This window comes from Mus musculus, chromosome 11, assembly GCF_000001635.26.
Source record: "Mus musculus strain C57BL/6J chromosome 11, GRCm38.p6 C57BL/6J".
Lineage (NCBI taxonomy): Eukaryota > Metazoa > Chordata > Mammalia > Rodentia > Muridae > Mus > Mus musculus.
Genome location: NC_000077.6, coordinates 85541974 through 85560475, shown reverse-complemented (window position 1 = coordinate 85560475; position 18502 = coordinate 85541974). Strand labels below are relative to the sequence as shown.

General features: G+C 40.6%; 1 protein-coding gene across 26 annotated transcripts in view; it reads right to left on the bottom strand.

Annotated features, from left to right (window-relative positions):
• The window catches only part of Bcas3 (breast carcinoma amplified sequence 3), a 472949-nt gene that overhangs the window by 265583 nt on the left and 188864 nt on the right, over window positions 1-18502 (bottom strand). For 17 of the 26 annotated variants that reach the window (XR_001779924.2, XM_030245679.1, XM_030245680.1 and 14 more), the window contains 4 exons: window positions 16504-16548; window positions 6162-6286; window positions 2988-3153; window positions 1305-1405 (listed from right to left, as the gene is read on the bottom strand). Coding sequence is in view for 25 of the 26 variants with exons in the window: in XM_030245679.1 (XP_030101539.1) it covers window positions 1305-1405; window positions 2988-3153; window positions 6162-6286; window positions 16504-16548 (437 nt within the window). In the remaining variant the exon portion in view is untranslated. The remainder of the gene's footprint in view (window positions 1-1304; window positions 1406-2987; window positions 3154-6161; window positions 6287-16503; window positions 16549-18502) is intronic. The other 9 variants (XM_030245682.1, XM_030245686.1, XM_030245685.1 and 6 more) reach the window with 1 other exon arrangement.

Here is an 18502-nt window from a genome sequence, read left to right as displayed (position 1 = left end):
GTGCAAGGCCTTAGGTTCAACCTGCAGTACATGCACAGTAACTTTGATGGTGTCATTACTGTGCATGAAAGCACTGGATGGCCCAGTTATCGCCAGCAGAGATAGGTTTTGTTGAACGGGACAAAAGTGTCAGGGGGAGCTACATTGAAGGATATCAACTAGCTTACTCTAGTACGAAAAATGAAGAGATGTAGTTGTGGTTTTTAGCTTAGCTTTTCTTTATCTTCTTGATACTTATCACGGTGTGTCAGCTAATCAGAACTAACAGATACCAAATCAACAAGACCAACCCAGATTAACTGAGCCAACCACACTTCAATAATTCAATAATTAGGCTTCTGACTTTTATAAATAAGTAATAAAGCTGGGTGGTGGTGGTGCACACCTTGAATCCCAGTACTCCGGGGAGGCAGAGAAGGAGGATCTCTGTGAATTTGAAGCCAGCCTGGCCTATAGAGTGAGTTCCAGGACAGCCAGGGCTACACAGAGAAACTCATTCTCAAACAAACCAAAAACCAAAAATGTCATTGTTGATTTACAGGAAATTTCTAAAAGCATTCAGTACTCAGGGCCCTCCAGTTCAATTAGGATTCATTGTATTCTACAAAAAAAGTAATAATAATTGTAAAGCATTTTTAAGTCTATGAAGACTGGGTACTAACTAAGTATTAAATTGTCTCTTCATGCCTCTCACATAAAGTCTCCATCTGGTTGGATGAACCTCTATCATTATCTACAAATGGCAAAAGGAACACAAAGCCCCACTTAGTCAGAGCGCTTGTACAAAACCCTGTTCTAATCCCAGCATCATACCCTGTCCCAACAAAGCTAGGAGCATGAGCTACGAGTCCAAACGAAGCTGCACCACAGGCAGAGGCTGTTGTCTTGGTGTCCTGTGATGAAGAGCTTGTTCTTGTTCTCTCAGAAACAGGTCCTAGGCTCTGCAAAGCTGTTCTCCATATCCGGCTAGGCCACATATTACAGGCATTTTGCTTGTTTAATGGTTTTTGGTTTTGTTTTGGAAAATGCTAGCTGAAGACATACAGGCTATGGCCCTCGCTTGGTGTTGATGACCCACACCTTTAATCTCAGCACTGGTGAAGGCAGAGGCAGGTGGATCTGAGTTCAGGATGAGTCTGGTCTATGTTCCAGGACAGCCAGGGCTACACAGAGAACCCCTGTCTGGAAAAATAGACAAAACAAACAAATACCTTACAGCCTATGAACTGGCTCTATGGCCATTTACTCAGCAAGTTCTGAGACGATCATATGGAAGAAAGCATAAGCTGATGAGAAGTACTCACAGCCGGCCAGCAGGAGCTGGTAATACTGCACTGCTTCTGCAGCGAGGAGCAGAGGGTGATTCGCATTGAATGGCGGCTGCAGTTCATTCCACTGAGGCGTTCTAAGGAAACAGCAGAAGAATATTAATATTCAATCTTCAGAGATGGGGTGTAAATCAGCCACAGAGCCTGACAGAGACTTGCACAAATCAACGTGTAACCATTAAAACCAATGCTCTTTAACCTGACGCATAAATCCAGGAAAACGTTATACACTAAAGTTGTGGCGATGTGCCGCACAGGTAATGTAGATCTTCAGTGAAACAGACAGTGATCAGCTTGGTAAGACAGACAGAGAAAAGGAACATCAGCGATAGGGAGGCCATCTTATCTCATTGTTGACCAACATCAGACATTGTCAACATGAAACAAAGTAGCTAAAAGTGGTGGGAAGACAAAAGGAATTGCTTAAACTGACAACTTCCTTTGGATCTAATTAGCTACTTCAACAGTGAGACTGCCAAAGTTTAATCACATCTGCCCAATTTTGAATAAGCTTGATAAATCAGATATGGACCAGATCAATCCAGCACATTGAGTACTAGTAAAGAATGCTGGGGCCTCCAGAAAATCAATAGACTATTTTAAAATGTCAAAGGAGAGGAGTCCTTTTCATATCCATTTTTATCTGTTTCCTCTCATACATGCTGGGTGATTTTTTTTCTCTCCCTTGCACAATTCATTATATTAAATGGGTTTTATTCTAGGTTTCCTTTCTTCCTCTTTCTGCTAGCTTATAAAAATTCTGCTCATTGGATGCATTCTTAAACATTTCTAGATTGCTTAGCCATTGGATCCTGGATTATCACTTAAAGGAGACCGTAGGCTCTCTTTGTATTAGTTTATATTTCCCTTAGTGGTATTCTTTACAAGGAGCATGTGGCACTTCAATAAGGGAAACACAAACCAAGAAATGGATACATAGAGACAACAAAAAGTTCAAAAGGCTGGAGAGTAAAGGCAAGGCTCACAACCACAAATACAGAACGCTCAAACAAGAGATACTTTCTGATTACATTCCTGAGACAGTGCAAAATATCACCATGCACAGTTATGCATGTGAATACTTGCAGCAACGATATTAGTGACAGCTACAGAGCGGAAAAGTCCTCCACCTAATGAATGGGCAAACAAAATGTGGTACACCTACATAACACACTGCACTAATATGGATCTTCAAAATATGCTGAAAGAAATCAGATATGAAAGATAGCATAGCACATGATTCCATCATTTAGTGGCCAGAGCAGGCAAAGGCGGTAATACAGAGTAAGCTGTGGTTGGCTACAGCTCAAGGGGAAATGGAAAGCAAGGGAGCAGGATTTCTTTACCTGACAAGGAAAAGTGATTCAGGGGGTGCACACAGGACTTGCAGTGCTTACCTTTCACTGATGTAGAACCTACTACCCAATAGAAACAAAATGGACTAAAGGCTTCCCAGGTTACAAAACCAGGAAATACAGTATAATCCCAATTGCACAATATTCTAAAACCAACTTCAAGAATCAAGGTCAATATATGCAAGTAAGCATATCCTTGTGGATGAATATACTTCAGAGCCAGGTATTTACATTGAGATTTCACAAAGGGCACATTGTCTATCTTTTTGCAGCAGGGGTTGGGGGAGGTAGGATGGAGAACTACCTAACAAGTGTCCAGCTGGCACGGGGTGACGTCATTATCTCCAGTGGTGTGTCGTCACTTATCTTGGGAGCAGTACTGATCGGCCGGGGCTCAATCATGTGCTCCACTAAGGTCCCGTAGCAGCTGATGATGTAAAGAGATTCAACTACAACTTGTTTGGACTGATCTGCAAACAGAGAATCAAAATGAGACTTGGAAAGATGTCAGGGAAAGGTCACAGTGGGACTGCTACTTTACTGACCCCACTGTCTGACATGGAAAGGGAAGAGCTTTGTCCCACCGTGTCAGTACATCCTCAGAGGGTGCCTAGCATAAGCAGCTGCCAGTGAACATGCCACCAACATTATGGGATATACATCAATTGGTTTCAACAATTATACCATGATGTTCAAAATTGTATTATAGATAAACACTATGTTGTAAAATTTTGTATTTCTATACTATGGATTTTTGCATATTTTATGAAAAATATAAGGCATTGGTAGGACATGAAATGACTACCTGAAAATGAGGAATCTAGCCAACAAAATTTCATTACCCTGGCTTAAAAAATGAACTATTCCTTAAATAAGGAAAAGTTATGTGTGGAATTAAGTTATCTGAAAAGTTCAACTATGCTTTCTTGGTAGAATTAAGTTTGGCAGCTGGGGAGATAAGAATGCTTACTATGCAAACTCTAGAGCATGAATTTAAATTCTCTAACACAGCAAACAAACAAACAAACAAACCCCACCCAAAAAACAAACAAACAAAAGCCAAACCACCAACAGGCACAGTCAAACACAAGTCTGTAATCCCAACGCTGAAAAGGGGAAGAAAATGCAAGAAAAACAGAGCTCTCTGGAATCTGTGCATACACACACACACTCAGCACACACTCATTAAACATGGAGATGAAAACATACAAGCAAACAACACAAAAACATTTGTCTGTGGAAGGTCATCAGTTGAAATACGACTAAAACCAAGTGGGACAAGAAGCAAACAGAAATTCTCCAGTAAACAGGGAACAACATGGAAAAAAAAAAAAAAAAAAAAAAAAAGGAAAGGTCCCTCCTCCAATAGTTAGTTCCTAATCCATTTCTCAATGAGATTGTGGGCTCCAGTAGTAAAGGAAGGCCAGCCATCCTCAGAGACATCAGTGTTGGGTTTGAATGTCATCGAATGACTTTAAGGAATGCACATGTACTCGCTGCCCGAGCAGGCTCAGTGCTAAATCTCACGTTTTACAGTAAACCAAGGAGACTGTCTTATGAAACCTGTGTGGGTCATCTTATCTCTGTGTCAGACGAATCAATTACAGCTGATCTGAGAAAATGCCCAGTGACCAGCCAGAGGGACATAAAGGAGTAGCAAGCTAAAGGGGTAATTAGGACAGATGGGAGAAGCATTTGAAATCGAGCTTTGCAGAAGGTTTGAATGAATAACAAAAAGTCCTTTCGATAGCATCATCAAACCAAAGGCAGTAACAAAAAAATAAAGATTGGATAAGAAAATGGGAAACTTGCCTGCTCCACAAGCCCTTCCCATGGGAAGGGACTAGCTGTGCTAAGGTCCAATTACAAGGGAGTGGTCATGAAAGGTGATAGCAAGGGAAGAGGCTGAGATCTGACTGCCAGTCAAGAGTGGGGAGGAGAGCCACTTTTGCCAAGAACAAAACCAACTGTGGAACATCAGGGGAAAGCCAGTGCATGACCTAATTGAATCACAATAAAGTAATCAGGGGAAAACCCTAGCAAAGCTATATACTTGGTGTATAAATGTAGACATTCTCTTCTATACAGAGACCACAGACCCTAATTTCAAGCTCTGTAACTGGAAAAAGAAAAAAAAAAAAAAAAAAAAAACCCAAAACTCTCTTCCCTCCTTCCTCCGTCCCTCCCCCCTCTCTTCCTCTCTCCATATGTATATGACAGAGAATAGTCACACAAACATTCCAGGTAGTGATTCTGATGATCAAAGCAGGGATTAAAAACAGCAAATGGGGCTAAAGAATGGACTCAGTGGGTAAGAGCAAGCACTTCTGCAAAGGCCTCAAGCACCCACATAGTAGCTCACTCCTGTTTGGGGACCCAAAGCCCTCTCCTAACTGCCATGAGTATCAGTTGGTGTACATGTGCACATGCAGGCAAAATAGTCACACACTTAGATTCGGGAGAAAGAACTTCTTAAAAATTTACACCTGATAAATAAATAAATAAATGTAAACATAGCAGTACCAATGACTCAGAGGACCAATGATAACCACAGGAAGTGACAGTTATCTCTCAGGAACAGTCTGCCCTTTTTTTTTTTTTTTTTTTTTTTTATTTTGGAGCTCAGGGGGAGGTTGTTTGTTTTGTTTTCTTTTACCATGTTATTGTTTCTGTTTTTGATTTCAAGTGTGGTATAGCCCAGCAGTTGAGAGCAATTGCTACACTTGCAAAGAGCTGAACTCAGTACCCAGAACAAACAATTTGCCACTCACAAGCCCTGACTCCAGGGGATCAGCCAGGGTCCGCAGGCAAATGCATTCACACATGCTTGTACGTGTACACACACACACACACACACACACACTCCCATGTGTATAAATTAGCTAACATTAGCGAGACTGGTTGATTCCAAGTCTCCCAACTTTCTCCTTCCGAGATCAGAGGCAACAATGTGAAATTAGCTTGTGCAGAGGTAGAAGAAATGCAGTGGGCACAGCACTGTCAGCCCTGAGATCAATATGTGAATATAATTAGGAATAAGGAAGTGAAAGGCAAACCGGTCAATGCACCTAGGTGTGGTGGTACACAAATTTAAATGCCAGCATTGGAGAGGCAGAGGATGGAGTTCAAGGGCAGCCTTGGCTACATGTTGAATTTAAAAACAAGGTACAGAGACTTTGTTTTGAAAATATCAGTTGATAGCAAATTTATTTCCCATTTGTGTGAGAAAATAATTGTAATTCTTTGAGAAACTTGACTAGTGAAGGCCACTAGTGTTTATTTATTTTATTAGTTTTTATCTTAGTAAAAACCACTAGGTTATTAGATATAAAAATATTCTAATATATATATATGTATATATATATATATGTATATATATATATATGTATATATTCATTCATTCTAGAGGAGCTCCCAGCGCCGTGCCCTCAGTGGTGAAACACTGCACAGCAAATTTAAGCATCAACAAAGGACATACCTTTTTCCCGTTTCAGACCAGCGTTGTTTGCAAACCACGACCTGGAAGTCCCAAACACTGCAGCCACGCAAAACTCACCGCCCATTGATTTGCTTGGAGAAATTTGTGGAGGTGATTTAACTTTGCTTAAAAAGTAAAAGGACATTTAGAAATTACCATGTGAACCCTCAGTCTTCCAAATCATGAACGATTTTCCCAAAATTAAGTTCTAAGGCACAGTCATGCACATCCCTTCAAAGAATGGTTGGCCAGTGACATGAGATGACACCAATGGGTAAAATTTCAATGATACCAATGTTAAAAAGTCTTGCTACGGGAGCTGGGAACACTGGCACATGCCTGTGGTCCCCGCTACACAAGAGCCCAGGCAGGAAGGACACCTTTTTTTTTTGGGCCCAGGTTCCAGTTCTATCCTAGGCAACAAAGTAAGACAGTGAGTGTGTCAACAAAATGAAACAAGTTCTTCGGCACTAGGTGCTGGTTTTGGAATTATAGTCAATCCTTTCAGATGGCTAACATTTCACTGCATATTTAAAGATGGAGTAAAAGAAGGGGCAGACACACCTCCAGCATGAAAAGCTCATTCTGACATCAAGACAAGAGACTACCCACAGAGCACATAGAGACAGCATGCATGAAATGGCGATGACTCGAAATGAAGATGTGGCGGTGCCTGATGCTCCGAGGCTACAGTGTCAGCACGCTACAAGTTCTAATGCAGTGACCTCCTGCAATGAATCAGCCACATTTGTGGCTCTCCTTTCTTTTCTTCCTGGACTCCCGATTTAACCATTTTGTTCATTGAAAACACTAAGACAGAGTTAAATACTCACAGCTTATCAAATGCATATATGTTCTCTCTTTGCTGTGGCGGAGGACATGCTAACTGAGGTTGCCAAGCGACTTCCATAAGAACCTGCTTTCCAGAAGGCCCTCCCAACCTTCAATTTCCTGAGGTTGCCTATTTCCTTCCATTCTTTCTGTTGGCCTTCAGGGCTTTAGTCCTATTCCCTCACCCAATACCATATCAGGTTCCCCTCTCTCCACCACTCCCATCCCACCCCGTCCACTTTCCCTCCCCACTTGTGATTGCTTTCTTCTCTCTCCCAAGTGGGACTAAGGCGTCCTCACTTGGGCACATCAGCTAGTTGACCTTTTTAAGTTATGTGGACTGTATCTTGGGTATTCATTCTGTGCTTTTTTTTTTTTGGCTAATATCCACTTATTAGTGAGTAAATACCATGCACGCATCCTTTTGGGTCTGAGTTATCTCACTCAGAATGATATTTTCTAGTTCCATCCATTTGCCTGCAAAACTCAGGATGTTCTCATTCTTAACAGCTGAGTAGTATTGCATTGTGTAAATGATCCACATTTTCTGTATCAGTTCTTCTGTCCTGGGACATCTAGGCTGTTTCTAGCTTCTGGATATCACAAACAAGGCCACTATGAGCATAGTGGAACATGTGCCCCTATGGCATAGTGGGGCATCTTTTGGGTATATTCCCAAGAGTGGTATAGCTGGGTCTTCAGGTAGATCTACTTCCAATTTTCTGAGGAACCTCCAGGTTGATTTCCAGAGTGGTTGTACCAGTTTGCAATCCCACCAGCAATGGAGGAGTGCTCCTCTTTCTCCACATCCTCTCCAACATGTGCTGTCACTGAGGATTTGATCTTAGCCATTCTGATTGGTGTAAGGTAGAATCTCAGGGTCGTTTTGATTTGCATTTCTCTGATCACTAAGGACTCTGAACATTTCTTTAGGTGCTTCTCAGCCATTTGAGATTCTTTAGTTGTGAATTCTTGGTTTAGTTCTTTCTATACCCCATTTTTTGATTGGGTTCTTTGGTTTTTTGGTGATTAACTTCTTGAGTTCTTTATATACTTTGGATATTAGCCCTCTATCAGATGTGGGGTTAATGAAGACTTTTTTTCCCAATCTGTACATTGCTGATTTGTCTTGTTGACTATGTCCTTTGCCTTACAGAGCTTTCCACTTTCATGAGGTCCCATTTATAATTTTTGATCTTAGAGCATGAGTCACTGGAGTTCTGTTTAGGAAACTTCCCCCTGTGCCAATGAGTTCAAGGCTCTTTCCCACTTTCTCTTCTATTTGATTCAGTGTATCTGGCTTTATGTTGAGGCCCTTGATCCACTTGGACTTGAGCTTTGTACAAGGTGACAAATATGGGTCTATTTTCATTCTTTTACATACAGACAGCCAGTTAGTCCAGCACCATTTATTGAAGATGCTTTCTTTTTTCCATTGTATATTTTTGGCGTCTTTGTCAAAGATCAAGTGACTGTAAGTGTGTGGTTTTATTTCTAGGTCTTCAATTCTATTCCATTGATCAACATGTCTGTCTCTGTACCAATACCATGCAGTTTTTATCACTATTGCTCTGTAGTAGAGCTTCAGATCTGGAATGGTGATTCCCCCAGCTGTTCTTTTAGAGACTCTCAGGAATTAAAAGAGGGACCTTAGATGGAATGTCTGACAGTTGGAAGAGTAACTTATAGAGCCCACCTCCAGCAGGAAGGCAGGGCATCAAGTGAAGGATGGGGCTGCCATCCCACAGTCACACCACTGAACCAAAATTGTTCCTGTCTGAAAGAATTACAGGGATGGAAATGGAGAGGAGCCCGAGGAAAAGAAGATCCAGCCACAGCCCCAAAGTAGAATCCAGTTCAAGGGGAGGTTCCAAGCTCTGACTCTATCACTGAGGCTATGGAGAGCTTACAAAAAGAGACCTATCATGACCGCACTCTGGAAGACCCAACAAGCAGCTGAAAGAGTCAGATGCAGATATTTGCACCCAACCAGTGGACAGAAGCAGCTGACCCCTGTTGTTGGATTAGGGAAGGCTGAAAGAAGCTGAGGAGAAGGGTAATCCTATAGGAGAACCAGTAGTCTCAATCTGGACCCCCCCCCCCCATCTCCCAAATACAGGACCACCAAACACACAGCACATACCAGCTGATATGAGACCCCCAACACACATACGTTAGAGGGCTTCCAGGTCTGTGTTCATTCAGAGATGATGCACCTAACCCTCAAGAGACTGGAGGCCCCAGGGAGTTTAGAGGTCAGGTGGGGTGTGGTATGGGGGCATCCACGTGGAGACGAGGGATGGGGAGTGGGGAGGTGGGAGGAGGTGTGGGATGTGGAGCAGTCAGAGGGTGGATGGGGGTGCAGGGAATGGAATATGGAGTATAAAAAATTAATTAAAAAATAAATTTTAAAAAAATCCACTTTCCTCTGTTGTCCACAACAGGTTCTCATATCCTTGGTGTTCTACTTTCGAGCTTTCATCTTCTGTCAAATCTTGAATTTCTGTTCTCTTGTGGATTATCAAATTTCTCAAAGCTAAATAGAAATTATGTAGCCACCTTCCATAGATTGTCTCTCTAATTCCTTGCCCAGAAAACCACCTCACTGGCAAGAGCATAGGCCTGGATTGATACTATGAGGGTAGCTCTTTGAGGCTTGGCTGTACAGTGGGTCCTACTGTGAGCCAGTGTGCCTGCTACCCCTTCTGTTGCCTTTCTTCATCTTCTTATCTCTCACAAGCTGTGCTGGGAAGGGAAGGTTGTTTCTTGAGTTAAGAAGAAACCTGAAACGGAAGGTCCCACGCTGCAGTTCTTTAGTCATGATGCTGTTAGGCAGGTACCTTCCCACTCAGAGCTCAGACTACTAGAATGCATAACACAAAAGGGAAGGCCTAGTGTGCAGAGTTATGGGCATATTTGCTCTCACAGTATCATCTCCGAACAGTACAACCACGGAGAATTTCTCAGATACTTGAGTAAATCCTAATCAGTCCACATTCCAGATGTCATAAAGCAGAACTTTACAACAATTTCTGCAAATATAATTCTCTGAGCACCTCCTTGTCCCCTTCTTGTGTGTTTAAGAATAAGAACCTACTATGTTAGAGAAAGTAAGCCACGCTACCAGGGGTGGACCTCCAGGGTTGTAGAACTCAAGACACATTTAACCTACAGCTAACAGGTGTGTGTGTGTGTGTGTGTCTGTGTGTGTGTATACACTGGAACAGATGCTGCCTGATTGGCCCACCTAGCCTTCCATTTTGAACCATATCCATGGTGATACACACTGTAGTATATAAAAAGTCTTTCACCCACTATTAATACTCACAGAACACATCGTTCCCACAATATCCAAAGAAAATGTAAAAATCAATTGTGGTCAGACTCACAGAGAAGAAAAACATTGTGTCCATCTTTGAAGAACAATTTCTGAGACATCATGGGTAAGGTCCTACACTTTCTCTTCTACACAGCTGCTCTGCTAGAGTGACCCACCAGACGGGCAATCACATATGTGCCCATGTATCCTCCTCTGCTATCTTGATCACCAATCTTCTGGCTGCACTTCTCATGAATTACCTTAGAGTGTGGGCTGCCCTCCAACACTTCTCACCTGTCACTGAATCACAAACACTGAACTGACAAGCTCCTGTGACTGCCATCTGTGACAAGCCCCTGGCCACTGTCGCCCTTAGGGACTTCAAAGGCTAGCGGGAAGAGGAGAGAGAAACCAACTGGAGTTTTTCATTTCTTTGAATTAGTGTGTATAAAGGTGTATGTACATTTGTGGACACCAGAAGCCCACATCAGGAGTCTTCCTTCCTCTATTGCTCCCTACAACGCTGCTGCTGCTGCTGCTGCTGCTGCTGCTGCTGCTGCTGCTGTTGTCAAGACAGTTCTCTCACTGAGCCTAAGCCTACCAACTCAACAGTGGACTAGCAAGATGCAGAGATCCACATATTGCCTCACCTCCACTCTACCCCCTACTAACTGGAATTACAGTTATCTGAAAACATGCTTTACTTTTTATACAGGTGCTGGAAAACTAAATTCTGGTCCTCTTGCTTGCACTAAATCCCCAGCCTCCACTAAAGAGTTTCTTAGCAGAGTATTTGCAGTTGTGGGACTACAGCATCAGGTACCCATGAAGCTACAGTGCATGAGCATATATCCCAGAGACAAGTTCAAATTTGCAAATCACCGGATAAGATTTTGCTGTGGTCAGTGTTATTTAACCCTGCAATAATATCAAGTAGCCACGCCCTCTTGAGAAAAGTTACTATAGATCTTCTAAAGTACCTTTTAAAAAAGATTTATTTATTTTATGTTTGTAAGTATACTATCACTGTCTTCGGACATGCCAGATGAGAGCATCAGATCCCATTACAGATGGTTGTGAGGCACCATGTAGTTGTTGGGAATTGAACTCAAGGTCTTCTGGAAGGGCAGTCAGTGGTCTTAACCACTGAGCCATCTCTCCAGCCCTAAATAGACTCAAAAATAGAAAGACTGGCTTTCTAACAGAATCATGAGAAGTGGAAAAATGATTGAGTATCAATGTATTCTTTAGACATTCTCTCCATTTGTCGTCGTCTTACATTCCACAAGGCCTGGCCACAGCCAAACCTTAATCCCTCCCACAGGCTTCACAGCGCTCCACTGGGAAACTCAGCACCAAGGAGCGGCATTTCATACAAACTCATGTGTGCTATGTATGAGAAAGTGTATTTTATGGTAAGAATTATGTTGAATTTATGAAAAAACCTATAACTTTATTCATATATTTCACCATTTATCCTTTATCCACTGATAAGGCACCACACAATCTCATGACTTAAGATGTCAAGTTGAATAAAGATCTTCCCCCCCCCTGCTTGTCACACACTGCAGTGCTGCACACGAAGGAAGCATATTGGAGGGCACGCAGTCATTCCTACCAACTTATTTCCACCATCAGTCTACATCTGGCATGGTTTTGTCATTTATGTAAAACAGAAACATAAAATATGTACATGTATGAATCTTCTAGAGAAATAAAAAGATAATGTAATAAAAAAGATTGCTACTTGGAAAACATTTCTGATGTGATCTACTCAAAAGTTAGAAATTCTAACCCTGGCTTTGCTTGTTCCTAATCTTAATTTTTAAAAACTATGTGCTAGAATGCCTTGCAGGAGCAAAATAGTCTTTCTCTTACGTGTCTGCAATAGGCTGCACATGAACCTCTCTACAAGAAGCCAGAGCCTCTCTATCACAAAATGACCTTCTGTTGACAGAAGAATAAAGCAGAAAGACGTTATGCCAGTAACAGGACGATAAGGCGCTGCCCTGTAAACCGAGCAGCAGTACAGCCTGCTGGCCTGACCCACACAGCAGTCTCTAACAGGAACCTCATTTTTTGTTTGCTCTCAACATCTTTCTCCTCAGTGAGGGGTATCAACAAGTCCCAGTAGAAAACACTGGACTCTTGTGTGTGTATAACGAACTTAATTTATTTAACCTTATTACACTTATTATGCTGAAACACAATGATATCAAATACTACTTCCATTTTAATTGTTGCACAGAAATTTAACTGGATTGATTATGTGGATTCCTTCATGAGTTTAAAGAGACCTAGAACAGAACACAACATGCATTCTGATAGTTTATAGAGACATATGGGAGAACACAGCACATAGACAGTCCCTCAGATGCCATCCTACTGATATGTCCTGCCTCTTTACTACATGGAGAGCTTAGATTAACATTTTAGCAAAGCATGAAAGAAAAATAAAACGAACACATTTGCCAATCATGACAAAATAATAGTCATAAAATTCCACATGCAACAAGCCCTTCCTAAGAAACCCACGAGAAAAACAGAACACAAGCACAGAGCAAAATAAACACATGGCACATAAAAAGCAGGATTTAATTCTGTCACATTCTCTGAGAAAGCTTAAGAATGGGAACCAGTCTTGCCACCAGCTCACCAATAGCTCACCACTTCCCAAATATTTGAAGTCTGAAGAGCCTCCATCACTATCAAATTCAATTTCTCTTGTCTGCTTTACAATCGAGTGCACATGAAAAGAAAGAACAAAACCCTCACTTCTAGAGACACCTGCTTTATACTAAATAAAGGGCAATGATTTCCACCTGGACAACTGTGCCATGTACCACAGGGAGGGGCCTGAGGCTGCAGAAGAGGGTGGCACACTCAGCTGCAAGGAAGCCCCAAGTGCTGAGAGAGGGCACATCATGGCAGGGGCTAAGACAGTCACATCTCTTTTATTTTCAAAGACAAAAGTGAACTGTCAGTATTTGAGTTTGAATGGTAACAAACATTAGGAACTTCAACAGATACAAAAAGGACTGAAAATTAGTTTTCTTTATGAGCCTTATTAGTTTCTATGTGATAAATCTTTACAAAGGAATTTGGAAATTTTCTCTAATTTTTTCCCCTCAAATTAGACTTGAGAGGCAATCAGAACTATTTTATTTAAATAATTAAAAACATTAATAATCCACCCAAATCTACTTATGTTGTGAAATCATAGTTATTCTCAAAGGTGTAAGAGATACAGGATCTCCCTAACACAAACACTACCTTTCAAAGAGTGAAGCTGTAAAATATTGTCAAAGAACAGGGCTACAGTTCAGCCAACCACTCTCAGAGATTGGTTACCAAACAAAACAAAAACTGACTACAATTCTATACATAAATGTCACTTCTTTAAATTCTTCTTCATAAATAATACACAAGCCATTCATAAGTAATGGTAATTTTCCCAGGATATAACCATGACTGTCTGCTACATAAACATACAGCTTTTGAAAAGCACTTTAGAAAGAGAAGCTAATACCTAGCACTACACACACACTAATACAATACTGTTAACATGAAAATTAAAATTCCATTTTAAATGTCCCAACAAGCTGAGGCAGGTGGACTTTCAAAACATTTAGGCCAGCCTGGGCTACATGGTAATTTCTAGGACAGCATAGGCTAGTATAGTACGGGATAGATTTTGTCTCAAACATTTTTTTCTATAGTAATTAAAAAAAATCAAATATTCTACATAAACATAGAAAGTACTGGAAACTTCTAGGTTGCCTACTGATGTCAAAGGTGGCCTGCACCATTTAATTACCAGCCTGCTGTGATATCAAAGGAGAAAATGCTATTTTAAAATGGACTCCTCTGAAAGTGCATTTATTTAAAGACTTTGAAAAGTCCTTTACTGAAAAATAAAGAATTAGTGCAAACTGTGGTATATCAAAAGCAAAAACCTTAACTAGGTACAAATGTTGTAACCCAAAACTAATTTTTGAAAATTGTAAGAAATTTACATTTTAAAAAAAGCTGTAAAGATTTCATGTTCATCCAACATATATGTATTGCCTTACAACTGAAAGTACTATAAACATACTTATTTAGCATAATGTTTTGTTTTAGACCAGTAAATAAAAACATTCCCTAGTTGAATGTGAAGTATCATGGAAAACAGCAAGCACTGCAGAAACAAAGCAGCTCTTATAAACAACATGGAAGAAGTTGTCAAATCTATATTCATTTTGCTGCCTTAATTTGAGGTTTCATTAAGATCTTAATGGAAAAAACATGCACCCTGGTAATGTAACATATTTAAAAGGAGGACCTTTCAGTCTAGTGTAAGTGACTAAAAACGAGTTTCCTGTGGGCTAACGACAGCATCAAACAAACCACAGAGCCGTCCTCTAAAGGACGGGCAGGGATTTAAAAGTCGACCATATTTCATAGATCCCCTTCTTTAATCTGGCTCTTTTAATCTTGTTTCAACCTCAAATCATTTCTGGTTGACAAGTGCTTTTGCTTAAATGTGAGGAACACATAAGCTTTTGGGGTTGGACTTTTCCTAGTTAACATGCATTTGTTACTCCATCTTTAGTTGCATGTCGAAATTTCAATCTTTATTAACATGCTAAAACTCTGCTTTGTACTCAGAGTGTGGAATTTATCCTCAAATGGAATTTAATTCCACATTTACTACACAAAGACATTTAATACTATTTTGGATGTGGCATTTAAAATGACCTATTCACTCTGAGCCAACAAAATCCATGTATCTTACTAGTTTTGAGAAGAAATCTGGCTTATAAAAAGCAAGATCAACTTTCAAAGGATCTGTCTCTGTTTACTCTGAATTTGTTAAGAACAGTTTTGTTGACGTTCTTCCAATTATGATGCTGAACAAAAGGTGAATATTTGATGGAGATTCATTTTTCTATTAACTAGCCCTACGTGATCATGAGAGCTGCCATTCCCAGAGTACAGGAACACTGAATGCATTCTGTGAAACAACAGTCACTGTAAAAGACTGGTTGGTTGTAGAAACAGAATCTCACTACACGCCTCAAGCTGGACTTGAACTTGCTGTCTCACCGCCTCAGCTTCCTCCTGGGTGCTGCAATCACATGCATGCAGCACATGCCTACATAAAACATGGTTCAAAATATAAAGGCACAGTGAAGACGACCAGACAAAAGTTCACATACCTTACATTTCTACAAATTTACTCTGGCCTGATATGTTCTTAAAAAATAAAGCTAGGTGGACATGCTGGCACATGCCTTCGATCACAGCACTCAGGAAGCTGAGGCAGGAGGATTCTGGTTTATGTAGGAGTTCTAGCAAGGCAGGACTACATGTCTGCTTTTCAGACAGTGTCTACCCCAAGCACTGAAGTCCTCAGGGCAGTTATTATCTATTGAGTGGCTACTATGAACACTGTCATTATGGATAGCAATGCATTTATACATTACATTTCATTACATATATTTATAAAAAAAAACCAGGAAACAGAAAGTTCTAAGTATCTGAGATCACAGTGCTCATAAACGTATAAGCTGACATGTAAGGGCGAGACAGTTCTATTCTAGAACCCAGACTCAGAATTATTAAAGCATTTGATATCAGATTTTTTAACCCATCCTAACTGGTATCTTCAAACGAAACTATGAAATATACTCTGTCTTTTCTAGAGTTATCATGCTTTACGCTGACAACAGAACAGCATGGAAAGATCTGTATCAAAATATGTTTACCTTGCATTTTCTTAAATACCTAATCTATTCAAACAGAGTTCAACAGTCTTTGTGACCAAATAAAATACACTGCGACTTTGCTCTCAATACAGTTGCATTTAAAAACAAACTTCATACCAGTATCAACCAGTGTATCTAAGGAACTTCCTATTAAACATTCTCAACCTGGGGCTAGACATGCCGTGTTACTCACCAGCATGGTGAGAGAATTCTTCTGCCTTCTTTCAAAGCAAAGCAAAGCAAAGCAAATCAAATCTAATTTTTGTTTTGATTCAAGTAAGACCAAAGAAACTGCTTTTTAAAGATTTAAATATGTCTATTTGTCTGGAAACTCGGTGCATCTATCTGTGATCAGGTCATGCAACTGAAAACAAACTATAGAACAGTTATTCTTTGAGAGTACAGCAAATGAATTAGGCATGCGGGACTGAACGGGACTCACCATGGAGCCTTTATGGAAAAACACCCCGCTCCAAAGAGATAAGGCCTTGGTGGAAAAGGGGGGAAAATGCACAAAAAATTAGAGGAAAACTCATTCAACATTAGTAAATAAATGTACATTGTACTGTTATAGAGTATGATAAAAATAACGCAAATTAATATTCATTTGCAATTCTGCCACATATACTGTGATAGAACCAATATATATATATGAGGTACAGAAACAAGGCCCTTAGTTTCCATACAAATGTAGATTTGATTTTTTTCTATTTCTCCCCCTTTTCTGGAGCACCCCTGTGGCACTTCCAGTTTAAAATGAAGTTCATGGCTGAGCCCTTAGACATAAAGTACACATTAATCAGAGGGATGATCAGAGGGAGAATAATACATACTATATGCCACACAAAGTATCCAGTGTCAGCTGAAGACAACTGCACCATGACATGACAATGTGCACCTAGCGGCTGTCTCTCAGCCACACAGTTGTCATACTGCTTATCAGCAGTGAGCTGAGCTGCTTGCTATTCTGTGGATCACTAGCAAAAACAATGGAATGATTTCTAATTCTCGTAACATTCCAGAAAACGAGTACAAGAATACAGCCTCCTCTACCTGACTGCAAGTGGTGATGGTAGACAACGTGTTTAGGGATGCAAAGTCAGAATTCAATGATACATGTATTTCTGCTTAAAATTCCCAGTTATTTAAGACATGCTATGCACAAATAGACCTTGGTGATTTAATTATATTCATAAAAAATTTTTCCTATGGCATCTGACAATTGAAAGACACAAGAAATTGAAGAGGAACACATATTCATAAGCCATGGTTATTTCCTTTTCCAAAACTAGAGACTGGAATATTAAGAAGAAACATAATCCTGCTAATTAGCATTAATTTCCAAACAAACAGAATACATTCCAGAACAAATCAAAGGTTGAGCAAAATGTTCTCATAACAGTGAGCATGATTCTGGGATTCAAAATGCAACAGATACAAAGATAGACATAAACGTGGGCAGTTACTGGAGGGAGGGAGAGAGACAGGAGCATGAACCATGACAATAGGAGAAAGGTAGGGGGAGCTGAGGGGAGAGGGAGAGAGAGGGAGGGGTACACTAACCTGCCCACACTCAGGAAGATTTAAAGGGTTAGTTACAGACACCTGACGCCTTTAATCCCAGCACTCAAGAGGCAGAGACAAGGGGAACTCTGTGAGGCCTCATCTACAAAGTTACATAGAAAAACCAAAAACAGAAACAAAAAACAAAAACAAACAGACAAAGGTGTAGTTAACTGTCCACCCAAGCAGGAAGATCAACAGTGTGGCCTTCCATTGATTTCCCCAGTGACCCACAGAACATTATCTTTTAGCTGCATTAAAATATCACTGTAGGCCAGGTGTGGTGCTCACTCCTTTAATCCCAGCACTCGGGAGGCAGAGGCAGGCGGATTTCTGAGTTCGAGGCCAGCCTGGTCTACAAAGTGAGCTCCAGGACAGCCGGGGCTACGCAGAGAAGTCTTGTCTCGGGAAAAAAAAAATCACTGTAAGTATCAAAATACTGCTGATCTAAATACTGACAGGGCACACTGGATACTCTAATATTCACAGATATACTGCAAAGTAAAGAATTTGAAACTTTGTTTTGAAATTATCCACTCATTCCTCTATAACTCAAGACTTCTTCAAGTGTCAAACAAAACAAAAACAAAAACAAACAAAAATGGAACAAAATCTATCTGTTCCTAACATTTAGAGTTTTAAGTTTCCTGATTTATAAAACAGAAACATACTTCATCCCAAAAAGTGATGAGTAAACTTTAAAACAAACAAACGACCGAACGACAGACCGACCGACCCCCTTGATAATTTCCCAGGAAATTACACCATGTTCCTAGTGTCTCCAGTCATATACTCGCCCACCAGGCACAGTGACACCGAGTGAGCAGACCCTTGGTCAGTATCAGCACAGTGTGGCCTGGCTGCTTTAGTTGAAAGAT